The sequence below is a fragment of the Pseudorasbora parva genome, chromosome 21, assembly GCF_024679245.1.
Source record: "Pseudorasbora parva isolate DD20220531a chromosome 21, ASM2467924v1, whole genome shotgun sequence".
In the NCBI taxonomy this organism is placed as follows: Eukaryota; Metazoa; Chordata; class Actinopteri; order Cypriniformes; family Gobionidae; genus Pseudorasbora; species Pseudorasbora parva.
This window is the reverse complement of record NC_090192.1, coordinates 25,981,820-25,997,946: the sequence shown is the minus strand read 5'-3', so window position 1 is coordinate 25,997,946 and position 16,127 is coordinate 25,981,820. Positions and strand designations below refer to the sequence as shown.

Genomic DNA, 16,127 nt, shown 5'->3' with positions numbered 1-16,127 from the left:
GGGGCCAGTAAGCACGATGACCCGGCTGTTCATCAGCCGCATAAAACCGAAAGCTTATGGGATTCTTTTCACTCAGGTCGATTTCAAGGAAACTTGTGATTTGGCTTCTTCTGAAATTCTCTAAATGGCACATTGAAAGTGGTAGTAGAGAGCTTCCTCAAATAGTTTTTTTTATGCCTCTAACTTTGTCCTCTGCAGTAATAGAAGTACACCTGACTTTTTAGTTGTATCACCAACCATGTTTTATATTTATAAAAACATATATTTGGAAGTTTTGTCCTTAGCACCCACAGAGGTGACTCTGGGTCCATGATATGGGCTATAGTCGAATGGAGTGAAAAAGGCAGTTCATTTCATTTCTCCTTCATTTCTTTTCTTTCTCTCTGAACACAAAGTTATTATGGGTTGATAGGCTAAATCTTTGGACCTGCATGTCCTGCCATTTTTGAACGTGTGTGTGTGTGTGTGTGTGTGTGTGTGTGTGTGTGTGTGTGTGTGTGTGTGTGTGTGTGTGTGTGTGTGTGTGTGTGTGTGTGTGTGTGTGTGTGTGTGTGTGTGTGTGTGTGTGTGTGTGGTCCTGGTAAACCCTATTTTATGGGGACAAAAGATGGCAATATCTGAAATCCTTATCCTCGTGGGGACATATTAATGGTCCCCATGAGGAAAACAGCTTATACTAAGTGTTGTTTTTTGAAAATGTAAAAGAACAGAATGTTTCCTGTGATGGTTAGGGGATAATATATACAGTTTGTGCAGTATAAAAAGGGGTAAACAGAGGATAAGAACAGAGGTTCTCTGCCTCTTCAGCTACTCTAAAATATCTTTCTCAAAAGACCTTTCCTTCAAGGTATCCCATCTATTAATTCATATTCCTTTTCAATATCCCTTAATATTAACCTTTGGTCAAGACTATAATAAGTAGCCAATGTGTACTCTGTTCAAGTTTACCAAACATCTCAGACTGTGTCTTCTGAAGAATATAGGAAATAATTCACCTACCATTGGGCAGGGTTCTTTTTTTTTTTTTTTTGTCAGCATAAAAGAACAGATGAGGCAATATTTTTTTGTGGTTATGTAATGCTGTCGGATATGACAGTCGTCTTAGATTAATACTGCCAAACAAGCAAAAAGCAAAGCTTCAAGTGAGGAAATTAGCTCTCTGCAGCCAGTAACGATTCATTTATTTATAATCATGTTTACTGAGATCATGTCAGTACTATCCAATAGGTCATGTGATCTGGTGGCCACCATGAGATGACCTACTCCATGTAAAATAAAATGGTTTAAAGAGGCTATATAATTTGACTAGAGACTATTATATTTTAATGAGGAAATATAAACAGAGTACATCACAAAAAAAATATTATTGAATAGAAATTAGCATCATGCTAATATGCCAAATCTATCCACAAAATGGCAGGAATTCTGAATGACTAAATACCTGCTTGCTAAACATGGAAACCTCTAACCACTAATGCGGAGGGAACAGACTGAATCAGTGGAAAACAAAACTTTGGAAAGTAATGAGGATGTCCAAATGACTTCTTTGGAAAAAGTGGAAAAAATTTGATGAAAGCACCTGGATAACAATTGTTTCTCTCTATTGGTTTCTCTTTTTATTCGTCCTTTTCTCTCAGGTGTGTTCACATCTGCTCCTAGAAGTGGAGGATTGTTTGATATGCAGAGCCTGAAGTATGTATGTGTGTGTGAGTGTGGGAAGCACATGATTCTCAGACATGCCAGCAAAATGAGCAGAAGAAAGATCTTGGTGTTCCAACATACACAAAATAAATTTTAGCTGTGGTTGTGAGGTGAATTTTTGACGGAACATTTGGAATGGATCTCCACTAATCTGCGTGACAGACTTAGCTCACCCGTACAACCTGGATGATCCAGAAAAAAATCCTGTCTCGTACACACACACTCATTTTTTCCCATAAAAGACTACTGGGCACTCAGATGTTTGCTATTACTCACTACTTTTAAGTCACATATTTTACAATGAACTAAATATTTAAAAGTACATGAAACATATCTGTTTACACATCTTTGTCATTTTCAGTTAAGCAGTGAACGTTTTATATAAGTTTTGAAATATAGACTTTAATATGCTTACAGAAAAACTTTTTAATCGGTTTGCCTTCTATTGTATTTGTCTGTAGATAACATATTCTACATTAGACTACATGAAGTTTACAAATTGTGTTTTAGGCGAATGTGCTGGCTTACTGGATGTTTTGTTTTGGGTGTGGCCAAATTCTCCTGGTCGTCAGAGCTGCAGTCCTGTCCAGGGACACTCCAGAGAAGAGGAAGTGAGATCATAATGACCTTGTTCTTGGGAAGGGGGTGCATAGTGTGATTGACATCTCAATCTTGCCTTCAAAACATTCCATTGTAGGGCCCTTGAGTTTTTTCCTGGGCTCTTGAATAGTTTTGTCGTCATGGCATTCGTGTTTGCATTTTCCATGAGCGGCAGTAACTTCAGCACACTAGAGCTTATGAAACAATGTAAACTCAGAATTTTTTTGTTTTTTGCTTTGGATTTTTTTGGGGATCATGTCACAAACAATCTACTAGGTTTCTGGCCACAGAACTGTATAGGACTCAGATATAACTTTTGACTCTCACATTTTTTTGTACAGATGTTTCTGCCGTACTTAGCTCACAGGGGAGACATCTTTCATCCGTATGCACTTTATGTCCAAAGTTTATAGAACATGAAATCAAAATGGTTTGATTTGTTTTGTGGACATTAGTCCATGTCATATTCTACTTCTAGTCTTATACTACTTCTAAAAGCTGACAACTATTTGTTCTGGAACACAGACCAGAAATATTGATAACTCATCTTGCACTCATACGTTTTTGCATATAATACAATAAAATAGAATGAAACTGTCCCTCATCCTAAAGGTAAAAGGCCATTGTCTATTATCAATAGTGTAGTGATGTATGAAGCACAGCTTACACAGAATTTACTTTTTGTAGGTCAACATGGTAAAGCCAAATGACCAGCTTTAACCTTAACTCTGAGAGCACAAATCTTGACCTCACGTAAAAAAATCCCAATCATATGGATTCCATATTAAAATGACTAGATTTTGCTTGTGAAAATTGGCCAAACAATCAAAAATGTTTCTTAAAGGAATAGTTCATCCAAAAATACAATTTTTAAGTTTATCTTCTTACCCCCAGGGCATCCAAGATATAGGTGTTTGTTTCTTCACTAATGTAGAACACAAATGAAGATTTTTAATTACTTCCATCGAGTAAGGTCAAAAACCCAGCGCGATCATACACTGAAAAAAAAGGTGTGTTGGATTTGCATTATTTAATTGTGTACATCGGTCCCACATGAATCAATTGCATTAAACAAACATCATTTGTTCATGTAACATCTTGGAACGAATACATTTTAAGTGACTCAATTAAGTAGTTTCAAAGTGAATTTTATATAGCTCCCTGTCATGATCCAGACATTCAATTTAGTACATTCATTCATCCACTTCAATTTCATATACTTTATTACACAACTGAATTATAATAGCCTACTGTAATACACTAGTTGACAAAGATTAGCTAGCAATAGCACACATTAACATCTTAAATGCTGAGCATTAAAAGCTCCTTCACAAAAGCCATTATGACAGTAGTTGTTATAGTCCACAGCCTAAGCAAGTGCTCCACTCTTCTCCACAATGGTAACCCATGCACAATAATTTAAATTGTTCTAATAATTCCAACATAATTGAATATTAAACTCTATTAACACAATCAAATCTCCCCCTTTCTCATCTTGCTCAAAAATACATTTAGAAAAAAAAACATAAAATAACATTTACTTTATCTCTAATTTGAAAAGCATACTGGGAACTATAACAAGTCCTGCTCATCAGTTAATGCAACACAAATCATTCATGTAAGACAACACGGATTAAGTTTGACTTATATTTGACTTATATTTAAGTGGATTAAACACAATCAAATTAAGTTTCGACAAAAGCAAATTGTATTGCTTTATTTCATTTTAACTAAGCAATTTGAACAAGCAGTAAAAATTTTTTTTTTTTTGCAGTATAGATATATATAGATTCCTCATTAGTGTATGTGCAGATTGGTCGAATGAGGCATCTATGCAAATTTACATCTATGATCGCGCCGGGTAAAGGCATGGGGATACTATGATGAGGTTCGTCTGATATGAGGTAAAAAAAAATAACACAAATACTGTTGGGTTTCTCGCAGAAACCCACCGTTTTGTGTCTTAAGACATCAATGTATCGCCACAAGCCACAGGGTTTAATATGGATTCGTATGTCTATGTGTTTTTTACTCTCATAGCGGCTCTCCTAGAAAACACCCCATTGACATGCATCATACGAGCAACAGTTGGGGTTAAAAATCTTTATTTGTGTTCTACTGAAGAAACAAACACACCTATCTTGGATTACCTAGGGGTAAGAAGATAAACATCAATTTTTCATTTTTGGGTGAACTATCCCTTTATAACAACTTGTAACTGACTAGCAATAGCAAATGGTGCTTCTAACATAATTCTAAAAATGTTTTTTTTTTTTTTTTTTTTTTTTTAAAGGGGGGCCAGTCAGCCCTTAAAAAACCTAAATGTCCTGTTTCATGTACACACAACACAATGCACATCAAGCCATTTCATGGGGTCTTCAAATCATTTTAGTTTCTGGCAAATGCCCATTTGAGTTACCTTGATCCTTGATGGTCTGTCCCTATAGTTTAAGATTATTACATTTTTGTTTGTTTACTGTCATTCTGTAATGGAAGATGGCTAATGCCTCATGCTGAACACTGTCCCAAGGGTTGTTTGAGTTTCTCATCCATCATGATCACCATATTTTCTTCTTTCTTTCTTTCTTTCTTTCTTTCTTTCTTTCTTTCTTTCTTTCTTTCTTTCTTTCTTTCTTTCTTTCTTTCTTTCTTTCTTTCTATCTTTCTTTCTTTCTTACCTGTCAGTCTCTGCAATAATCCTGTTTGTTTTTCACTCTATCTTTCTCTGTTTCTGCTGTTGTACTTGCCACCTGTGTTTCTCTTTCATTCCTCTCGCTTTCTGTTCCTCTCCTCTGTTCGCGCCACTTTAAATCATCCATTTCTTCAACGTGTCTGTGTGTCAAATGAGCCTTACACAAATAACTTTTCGCTGATTTTACCTCCCTCTTTCTTTTATGTACGTTTTCCTGTTTCTTTAGCAGTCCTTTGCATTTCCATTTCTCTTCCTTCCTTTTTCTCTCTCTCTCAATCCTTTAACCCCCCCAACACACATATACAAACCATCTTCTCCCTTCCCCCACACAGCTGGCGCCCTGAGCTGTTAGTCCAGATGGTTAGGAGGGGAGGCAGGGGCTTGTTCTCCACGTAGCCCCACAGCAGGCTCTCTGTCCTGGGCAGCTCTGATTCAGCTCCCCCCTGGACCAACTGGAACTACCCCCCCCCCCCCCCCCCCAACAGCACTGCCAGCATTAATCTCCTAAATGATCCCGCCAGGAGGAGGATCAATACTCATTTACAGAGACGCGGCCTGATCCCTTAATGTAGAGCAGTGAGGATAGCTTTCTATCCCCCCCCCCACTCATGTTGCTGTCTCTCTCATCTTGTCTCTTCTTTTTCACTCTTTCTTCCTGTCTTCATGCCCCATTCATTCTTTTTCTGTTTAGCACAGTGAAAGGAAAAGGTAAACGAGACTGGAATAGGCAACAGGTGAAGAAATGGACGTACAGTGGAAAAATGACATGCAGTATGAGGTCAGTTACTTTAAACCTCCGCTGATGAAGTCACCACTCTGCTTCCGTTAAACTACCACCCTCACTATGCCCAGTGGATTAAAACCAGCAGCTCTTTGATGGCAGATATTGTTGGGTTTTAATTTGGTCCAGCTGGGTGGTCCCGTCACCAGTAACTGGGAATAGGGGCTACTGGCATTCAGACTGCTATTTTAATAGCAGTGAGCGCTATTATGCAGTTTTAATATTTGCAGTAGCATTATTTTTATTCTTTGTTTTCCATCGTTGCGAGAAAATATGACTTCATGTCGAAATGGCAGCATCCAAGGAAAATGGGAATAGACCGGACTTTCCACAGAATAATGGCCTGTCTTTTTCCAGTCGGTTAGCACCAGCAGAGAGAGAGCGCGTGTGTGGTTTTCAAAACGCCTCATCATTGATCTCTGATGAAGCCTGCCCTTCACTGCAATGCTTTTCTTCTTTTTCTTTTCCCTCTAGCCAGGGAACGTCTGTTTTTCACCTTCACACTGTCTCTGGGCTCGCCCGCCATCCCGCCTGCTGGACCATAGTGGCACCTGGAGCCAACTCAGCTGGACAGCTGCTCTGGTCGCTGGTACATGTGGAGAATTTAACTGGTGCCTGGTCAAAGACAAGCTAAACCGTGAAATACAATTGTACCATTTAGCCATTTCAAATCCTCACCAAGTCAGCACAATTTTTGAGATTTCCTTCAGGATGGCACCATGTACCAAGGAAAGTCCAGAAGGATGATGTTCATTTAATCCCACCAGAAGCCGCTTACTTCACTTCTTCCAAAAAAATCTTTCAGCAACTCTCCTATACCTCAGCCCCCAATTACTGCGATGGTTATGGCCAGTAGGGGAACATAGCTCAAACCCCTTCATTATGGACAGTCAAACCTGTCCACCCTTTTTCCACGTCGCTCTTTCCATTATATGCACATGCGGTATGTGGATAAATATATATATAGGAAAACAGAAAACCGAGTACTTACTCTCTTAATGAGATTTTATGGACATTAATGCTATTATTATCTGTTACTCTGTAAAGCCTTTGCACAGCCACAGAGCACTTTGTCCTGTTGAATAATTCACTGTCAGCAGCCATAGGCAGAGCGAACTGGCTTAATGATGAAGGGACAGGCACCTTACTCAGCTCTGTCTGTTGTCTGTTTGATGAAGTGAAAGAGGCCATGGGTTGGAGAGGGTTAGACAGATGACAGGGAGGGTATTCGAGGCTACTACCAGGGGCATCTCTAAGCTAATGTTGGGTTTTTCTCTGCAAAGATTCCGCTATCTACTTAGAGGATATTGCTTTCAACACAGAGCTTGTCTTCTCTCTAAACATTTAAAACGAAATTGCCCTGTCATTTGTCTCCTAACCATTGTTTCATTTCCCTTTCCACTTCCTGTTCTCATGACCATAGCTCACCTGTAGAGTGTTTGCAGATTTGATTACACATAGACGGATTTGGAATGTTTAAGAAGGTCATAGTTCCTTTCAGGGCTTATTATCTGGGTACATTTTATGGAAATAGTTTTCCTAGTGTGATCATTCTGCCATTGACATGCAAAAAGGAGAACACACAGGATGTTAAAGGGATTAGTTAAGTTAAAAATTACAATTCTGTCATTATACAACCCTCTTTATTTCTACTAAGAAACAAAAGAGTTTATGAGTGAAGTGAATTGAACAAATCAATCATTTGATTTGAATCGTTTCACTTCCCTAATTAACTGAATAAAAATGAATTAGTTAATCTAATGTAGAATTGAAGAATAACACTTTTTACACGGCATCATTTATACACTGTAAAAAAAGGTTGTTTTTTGTTGGTTTAACTTAAAAAAGTAAGTAACCTGGTTGCCTTCAAATTTTAAGTTTATTGAAATTAAAAATGTGAGTTGATACAATGAAGGAAATTTGTTTAATAAATAGAAACTCAAAATATTTTTGTATCTGAACCACATAAAAAAAATGTATAAATCATGAAAATAGCACTATTTGGCATGTTTCACTGCATCATCAGAAATAAAACACACAATTACCCAATATGCTTAAAAAAATCTTTTAATAATATTTTAATAAAGGTTGTTGAATCTCAAAAAATGTTCATTGTATTAACTCAAAATTTCAATTTCAATGAAATTTTAAGGCAACCAGGTAACTTTTTTTCTAAATAATTTTTTTCCAGTGTAGTAATAACTCTACAGTAACATATTACTCAGTATATTAAATGTGTAATTACAGTGTAACAAAGACACCTTAAGGGCTAGTTCATCCAAAAATTTAAATTAGCCCATTATTTACTCATCCTCAAGATGTATATGACATTCTTCTTTAATGACGAATAAAATATGCTTTTTATAATGGCTTTAAGCTTTATAATAGCAGTGAATTGTTGCATTCTTTTTGAAGTCCATGAAGTGCATCTGACAGTCTATAACTGCTCCACACGGCTCCGGGGGGTTAATAAAGTCCTTTGTGTTAATAGATTTGTTAGAAAAATACCCATATTTAAAACTTTATAAAGTAAATGATCTAGCTTCTGGCTGATCACTTTCTGTATTCAATTCACGGAAAAAAGTGTAAAGTGTTTCTCGCAGTTTAAAATGCTTACACTACACTGTAAAAAATATAAAATAAGTTACCTGGTTGCCTTAAAAATTTGAGTTAATTGAAATTTTAAAAAAAATTGTTGATACAATACATTTTTTGGGGGAATCAACAACCTTTATTAAAATATTATTAAAAGATTTTGTAAGCATATTGGGTAATTGTGTGTGTGTGTTTTTTTGTGATGACACAGTGAAACATGCCAAATTGTGTTATTTCTTTATCACATATTTTTATCAGATACAATAATATTTTGAGTTTCTATTTATTAAACCAATTTCCTTCATTGTATCAACTCAAATTTCAATAAACTCAAAATTTTAAGGCAACAAGGTTACTTACTTTTTTAAGTTAAACCAACAATATTTTTTTTAAAGTGGACGAGCATAACTGTTGTGCAATGTCGTCAGACATAGCATAAGCATTTTAAACTGCGAGAGGCACTACACTTTTTTCAGTTGAATACGGAAGGTGATTGGCCAGAAGCTATAAAAATAAATAAGATTAAATATGAATATTTTTCTTACACATTCGATGAAACGGAGAAGTGTGTGACTACGTCACCTTAAAAGAAAGTGTTACCAAATAATTCTAATTCTATTTATTAATTAGATTCTACTTATTAAGTTCTGTTGCCCCTTCACTTGAGCTACTTCTGACACAAAGGACAAATAAAATTGAAACGTTTGCTTTGACGTGTTCAAGCACGTGCAGTGCGATCATACCTGGTTTCAACAGAGTTAGTGATAAAAGTAGCATTCCAGTTGTATCATTTCACTTAAATGATCCGATTAACTGAATCAAAATGAATCAGTTGATCTGATTCACTGAATTAAAATCTGAATGATTCAGACTGATCTGTTCAACTCATTGACACTGATCAGATCATAGTGATTATTGATTATTGATGAAGATTATCAGAGATGAAACAAAGCAGCAAATGAATCACATGCCACTTTTATGACACGTTTATGGTTCTTTTACATTGTTTTTGAAGCTGAAGTCCTTAAACTAAAGCTAAAGTAATTAAACAAATGTAATTTTTATGTTTTATATTTTACGATATTTTTATGCTTTCCAAGAGGTGGATTTTAATAGTAAATGGAGGAGGAAATGATTAGTTTTACATTTTGCTGAATATTTTTCTTACAGGCTTGCGCAACTCTCTTTGATTCGCAGCATATCATTGTGAGATTATATAGTGTCTTCACTCAATCAATGCGGACTGTACACTGCAGTCCCATGCTAAGTACACCACACCCAGCTGAGGTCTGACAGAAACCTGATAGTCATCAGGTACAAGAATAGCCCTATACCCGCCACTGCTGCAGCACTCGCTTTTGTGACCTGTAACAGAGAACGGCAGACCTTCAGATGGTACCGTGTTGGTGCTTCGGTCCTCGTGTTCAAAGTCATATTAATGCGCTAGCTCATATTTTGGCTGCTGCATTAATATTTCTAAAGAAATGCACCTAAGCAGAGAATCATTTTCATTGGCTATAATTGATATTTGGCATTGGATGGCATTTGTCTTAACTCATCCAGATTACCTTAAACTTTTTACTGTCGTTTTACTTTTTACTCTCTCTCTCTCTCTCTCTCTCTCTCTCTCTCTCTCTCTCTCTCTCTCTCTCTCTCTCTCTCTCTCTCTCTCTCTCTCTCTCTCTCTCTCTCTCTCTCTCTCTCTCTCTCACGCGCTCTCTCCCTGGTCAGAGTCAGAGGAGTAAACATCCCTGGGGAACAGCGAGCTCTTTCTTTGGGTGGAGGACTGAATCATTGCAGTGAGGGTCCCATGATCCTCCCTGTGCCTTGGGACACACACTGCATTCCTACTTCCTACTCCATCACACACACATACACATACTCAAACACATATTTCCTTCATTCTTGAAAATTAGACCCTAATTTCACAGTTATTTAGAAAGCTTTTGCCAACCTGAAGAACTGTCAAGTGACATTTCACTGACGTGTTTGAGTCAAATATTCCATTACGATTAGATGTGCACTCTTAAATAAAAACTCCAAGCCATAACTCAAAGCCATATAGCATCAGTCATGTGGCATGATAATTAATAATTAATAAATGAATGGCACTACTTTGAAGTTCCAACCCATGTTCCTTTGAACTCAATATAGACTAAATAAAAACAGTATATATAATTCAAAACTTATGGGGAAAACTGACTACCATGTAAAAGATTTAAAACTGTCTGAATGATCTCGTCCGATATAACGCATCATTTGAAAATTGTTGGAAATTCTATCTGAACTTGAAGTGATATAATTATAAAGTGTATTAGAAATACTATTTGTCGCAAGGACTGTCAGAACTATGACGTTCTTAATCAAAAGTTGAGGCCAAAACCTTAGTGTAAGTTATTTAAAACTAAATTAGTATAAGGTTTGTGGATTTTATCTTTCAAAGTAATATTCCAGTATACAAAAGCTTGTTGGAAAAACAACACAATAAAACACAACAGAATACATAAAGGTAAGGGTCAGCTTGGTTATGTTCTCAGCACTTTACAATAAGGTTTCATTAGTTTATTACATTAGTTAACATGTAAGAACTACTAATGAACTGCACTTCTAAAGCATTTATTAATCTTTGGTAATGCTAATTTCAACATTGACTAATACATGATTTAAATCAAATGTTGTATTTATTAACATTAATTAATGCACTGTGAACTAACATGAACAAATACAGTAATAAATGTATTGGCAATAAATTATCAATTAGCATTGATTAGCAGGTTAATTAAGTAACATGAACTAACAATTCGCTAATGGTTAGTTCATGTAAGTTAATGAACTAATGTTAATAAATGAAACCTTATCGCAGTGTTTACCTCTCGAGTTTTTATTTATGGCAAGTCTAAGCAGGTTGTCACACGTTTTAAATATTGTATTATTTATAGCATACTTACTAACTACAGTGTCTGTGGACTAAAAAAGTAGTATGCTCATTTGTATTTATATATTGCAATGTCTGTTGACTAAAAATATTTTGATAATTTTACCTTTATATATATAGCCTATATATAAATACTTATTTATTTATTGCATTATATATTTTTACTGAAAAACGGCTGGTTTAGATTGTGACAACTTACCCCATACCTGGTACTATTGCGTGTTGTCACAGAAGATTAATGCAACCGTGTGTTTTGTCCTGGGCAGTGACAATGGAAATGTTAAATGTAGGCTTGCTATATAGTTTTTGATCAAATACTTTTGTGACAACTAGCCCCTGTGCCCCCTTTATAAAATGTTGTTGTCTACTTTTTGCTGGAAGTAGTTTTATGACATGCAGATTTCCGCCTCATCATGAATAAGAAAAAGTTGCAGATTGTGCGAATGTGTGTGTGTGCGCTAGTGCTTGCGCGCGCGCGCATCATAAACAGGTGCACGCGTCAAACTTTCCCCGCCCCCACTCTGACTGTTAAAAAACATTATGACGTTTGATTCAGGTTGAATGTTTACCGTTGCGCTTGGAAATGTTTGTTTTGTCCAGACAGTTATGCTTCCTTTTGAACTGTCAATCAACATAGATTTTGAAGTCCTCTACGTGTACATGGACAGGTTGATCAGTGACCGTTTCGGTCAGGCAGCAGCGCCACAGGGAGCGCGTGGTGTGAGGGGCGGGAGTTGGCCAGAGACGGGGGTCTGAGCGCCAGAGAGAGAGGTATAGGAGCCAGAAGGTAATGTCGTAAAGCCGAGTGTCGTAAACCAGGTGCAGGGAGGGGAGGTGGAGTAGAAGGGAGGGAGGGGAGGTGTGGGGGCGAGAGGAGGTGACTCTCCAGCAGCATTTAGACACAGCGAAAGGATCATGGCGGATGGCCCCAGGTGTAAGCGCAGAAAGCAGGCGAACCCGAGGAGGACAAACGGTGAGTAAAAACCCTTCGCTTTGCTTGGCGACGGCTGATTTCATTCAACTCTGGACTCCGGGCCGCTGGCAGAACTTCTCGAGCCCCACAAAGTGCTGGAAAGTAGCGCTGGGTTATAGCCCCTATCTAGTGTACCGTTATACCTGCCGCGCTCGCGACTCTCTCACCGCCTAGTGGTACACAGCGCGAGCGCGGACCGTTATACGCAGCCAGTCCCATACAAGTGAATCTCGCTTTTGTTTCCCCTTTTATTTCTCTTCGCCTTGAGTTCACTTTATAAAGCTTTCGAATTAAACAATTTAATTCTATTCGAATCTATCACTCCGGCTGGTCTTTATTGTTAGGTTTTCCTCTTTAGACTCGAACGAAATGAAACTTATTTTCTCGCTCAAAATGTACCTGTTTGGTCCGATGCGGGTGATTTGGTTTCACATGAATCAGTTCGAGCGATTGAAGTGGTGGAAATGCTTTCATACATACATGTTCGTGAATAGAGCGGGTGCTTAGGAGGGTTTTGTTTTATTTTCGTTAACAGCAAACTTTGATATATCTGCAATGGGCTGTTCCGCTGTCTGCGTGGTAACGTTAGCAGGTAGCTAGCGAGCTAGCAGAATTCTAAGAATAACCTCTAATAGTGTGTATGTAAACACTTTAGCGTTCTGTTTATGAGTACATGGGTTTATATCGCCGGTGTGGCAGTTTGGCTTGCATTACTTGCTGTGGTACAGCTACGAATCCCACTTTTGTACTGTAGCTCATAAGAAACTGCCTTATAACAGCAGCACGCTGCTCTCTGTGTTGCTGCTGCATTGGAAAAAAGGGGCACGCTTGCAGTTCGCGGTGATGTTTGACAGGAAAGTTTCTTCTTTAACTCCGGTTGAAGTTCACAAAGCAAAAAATAAGGGTGTGTTTATGTAACAGTGCTGCCAGTCTAGGCGTCCCTGCGGGATCGGGGCTCAGAGAGCTCTGGAGCACGATGCCAGTTAAAGCAACCTGTTTGTGCAGCCAGCCTGCCACATTTCTTGTTGGGTGGTAACGCCGAGGAGAAAAGGAAAGGAATCTGAAGGGCTGTCTGCTACTAGAACAACTGCTGCAGCCTATATAAGGAATGCGTATACATCCCGAGCAGCGCAGAGAATCCTGCAGCTGGACTTACCGCACTGACAGTTTATTTGTTTTGAGGACTTTATGCATCCGCTTTGTAATGCACGTGTAGGTTTCAGGTTTACGTGTGGTAAATAACTTGCGTCTTTGCTCTCCTGAATTCTAACGATTGATCTGGTAAGCTGTGTCCAGAGGTATAGACGCGAGCCTAAGTCATTTTACTAAGGAAATCAATAATGAGAAATGCGAGGGCGTGCTTTACTTCTCGCTTGCGCGCGCGTGTGATAGGGAATATCAACTCGAAAACACTTTTAAAATAATTTTCATCCATCCACACACCGTCTTTTTCGATTAAAGTGCGCCGTTCGTTATTCCGATGATTTATCTGTAGAGTTAAGTATTTTTTTAATGAAGAGGTGAGTGGAGAAAGACACTTTTCCTCAGGCTGACGCCATGCGCGCGCCATGTAGCGGTTCTCTCAGCATGCGCGTGTTAGAGCGACCTGTAAATATGTGCTTACCTGATCGCAAGGGAAGACAAAAATGTCACTTATGGGTTTCATAGATGCCATTTAACCATCTCGCTATTGTTTTTTTGCTGCCTGAACTTGCTGACAAAGAAGGAGTCTTTCTTTTTTTTCTCTCTCTCTCTCGCTCTGAGATACATTGGCTCATTTTGAAAGCAGACGGGAGGCGTTTCTCGTGCGTTGCAGCAAATGTCAACTTGTGCAGGTATAAAAAAAGATGTATGTGCAGTGTTTTTCGCATGCCTTCTCACTCTCAGCTGCTGTTGTCGTTTGTTTTTAACTGCAGAACGGATGGGTGCCTGTTATCGTTCGCGTTCTTTAACGCTTACTCTTAAAAGCATTTTGCTACAGTGCAAAGAGCATCCTCGGTACTTAAGGGTGCTGAAGAATCGCTTATGATGTTTCCCCATGCAGTGAAAGCATAGGCGTGTTCTGAAACTGTTTCGAAAGCTAGAATGATTTTACACCATGAGGCTTGAGGGTCATGTTGCAGCGCGTTGGACTGATATAAGTGCTTTGTCATAGGGCGTTTGGCACTGCTCACCGCACTGCAGGTATCTGTACGCGGAGACGCACCTGAGCCGTGCAATGGCACCTGCTTCTACTTATTTTATCATATGAACAGCTTTTCAGTTTCAGCTTTTGCTCGCATATTATGTAATTATATTTAAATAAGTTAAACCAAGCTTGTTTTATCATTTTGATCTCAATCACATAAAACTGTTTTCGAGCTAATTGATTCAAGGGTGTTCTTATTTAAATGCAGGCAGGCGCTTTACGCGTCCTGGCCGTTAATTATTTGAAGTCACGGGTTGACCTCAGAGCGCACCCGCCGAGTATCAGCGCTCCCGGTGCGTGATGAACGCTCCCTGACTGTGCGCGTCCCTGCGTCATTAGCATACGCCCCTCCCCCTCCGCGCCCCGTAAGGAGTGTTGATCAGACCGTGTATAATTGGAATGTGGCCGCCTGAGTGCTTCACCGTTTCTTGTAAAGGCCAACAGTAAATGTTCACTGGAGGCAAACTGTCTTCTAGATGGATTCACCTTGTGTTTACCAGACTTACTTTCACTTTAATTACCATAATCAAGATGAATGGAATGTTTTTATTTCCACTCACTTACTTTAGGACTATTTTAAATCAGCCAAAGGAGGCTTGAATTGAGCACTATGAATTCTTGTCATGTTTAAAAACTGATGCGCCTGATCTTACCATCTTCAGCTCTAATTATAATTCACATAACCTTCGGCAACTTCTCTATCCCACATAATTAAAATGCCTCCCTTAGGTCTTCTATATGAAGGTGCTTGATTGTGTGGCTCTTATCAGTAAGCCTAATAGTTGGCACCAATGCTGTCCTGATATGTCACTGATGGGACATGTTGCAGCAATGAGTCTTACGATTACACACACACACACACACACACACACACACATACACACACACACACACACACACACACACACACACACACACACACACACACACACACACACACACACACACACACACGTTTGTTTTTGTGACATATGGGGACATTCCATAGGCGTATTGGTTTTTATACCGTACAAACCGTATTTTCTATCCCCTTACACTGCCCCTACCCCTAAACCTACCCATCACAGGAAACATTTTGTATTTTTACTTTCTTAAAAAAACTCATCCTGTATGATTTATAAGCATTTTGAAAAGTGGGGACATGGCTAATGTCCTCATATTACACACTCTCCTTGTAACACCTATGTCATACCTATGTCATTATACACATTTGTGTCCTCATATGTCACAAAAACATGCCCCCCCCACCCACACACACATATATATGTATATATATATATATATATATATATATATATATATATGGGTTTGTGTGTGTGTGTGTGTGTGGGCATGTTTTTGTGACATATGAGGACACAAATGTGTATAAAATGTGTACCCACGCACAGACACACACACACACACACACACACACACACACACACACACACACACACACACACGCACAGACACACACACACACACACACACACACACACGTGTGTGTGTGTGTGCGTAGCGTACACTTCTAAAACTGCAAACGCAAACAAAGTTGCTGTATTTAGAAGGGAAAAAAAGATAGTTACACTCCGTATTGAAACTTTTCTCTGTCATGTTAAAATGTTATGGATCATCCCAACTACCTTGGGTATCAAAAATGTCAATATTTATTCATCATACTCT

At 38.5% G+C, this 16,127-nt stretch overlaps 1 protein-coding gene across 4 annotated transcripts in view; it reads left to right on the top strand.

Moving 5' to 3' along the window:
• The first annotated feature begins 11,951 nt into the window (after positions 1–11,951).
• Positions 11,952–16,127, top strand: part of zeb1b (zinc finger E-box binding homeobox 1b) — a 76,756-nt gene continuing 72,580 nt past the window's right edge. For 2 of the 4 annotated variants that reach the window (XM_067430530.1, XM_067430529.1), the window contains exon 1: positions 12,165–12,277. In XM_067430530.1, the coding sequence (XP_067286631.1) occupies positions 12,220–12,277 (58 nt within the window). In that variant the 5' untranslated portion in view covers positions 12,165–12,219. Of the gene's footprint in view, positions 12,092–12,164; positions 12,278–13,452; positions 14,113–16,127 lie in introns of those variants that run through there. The other 2 variants (XM_067430532.1, XM_067430531.1) reach the window with 2 other exon arrangements.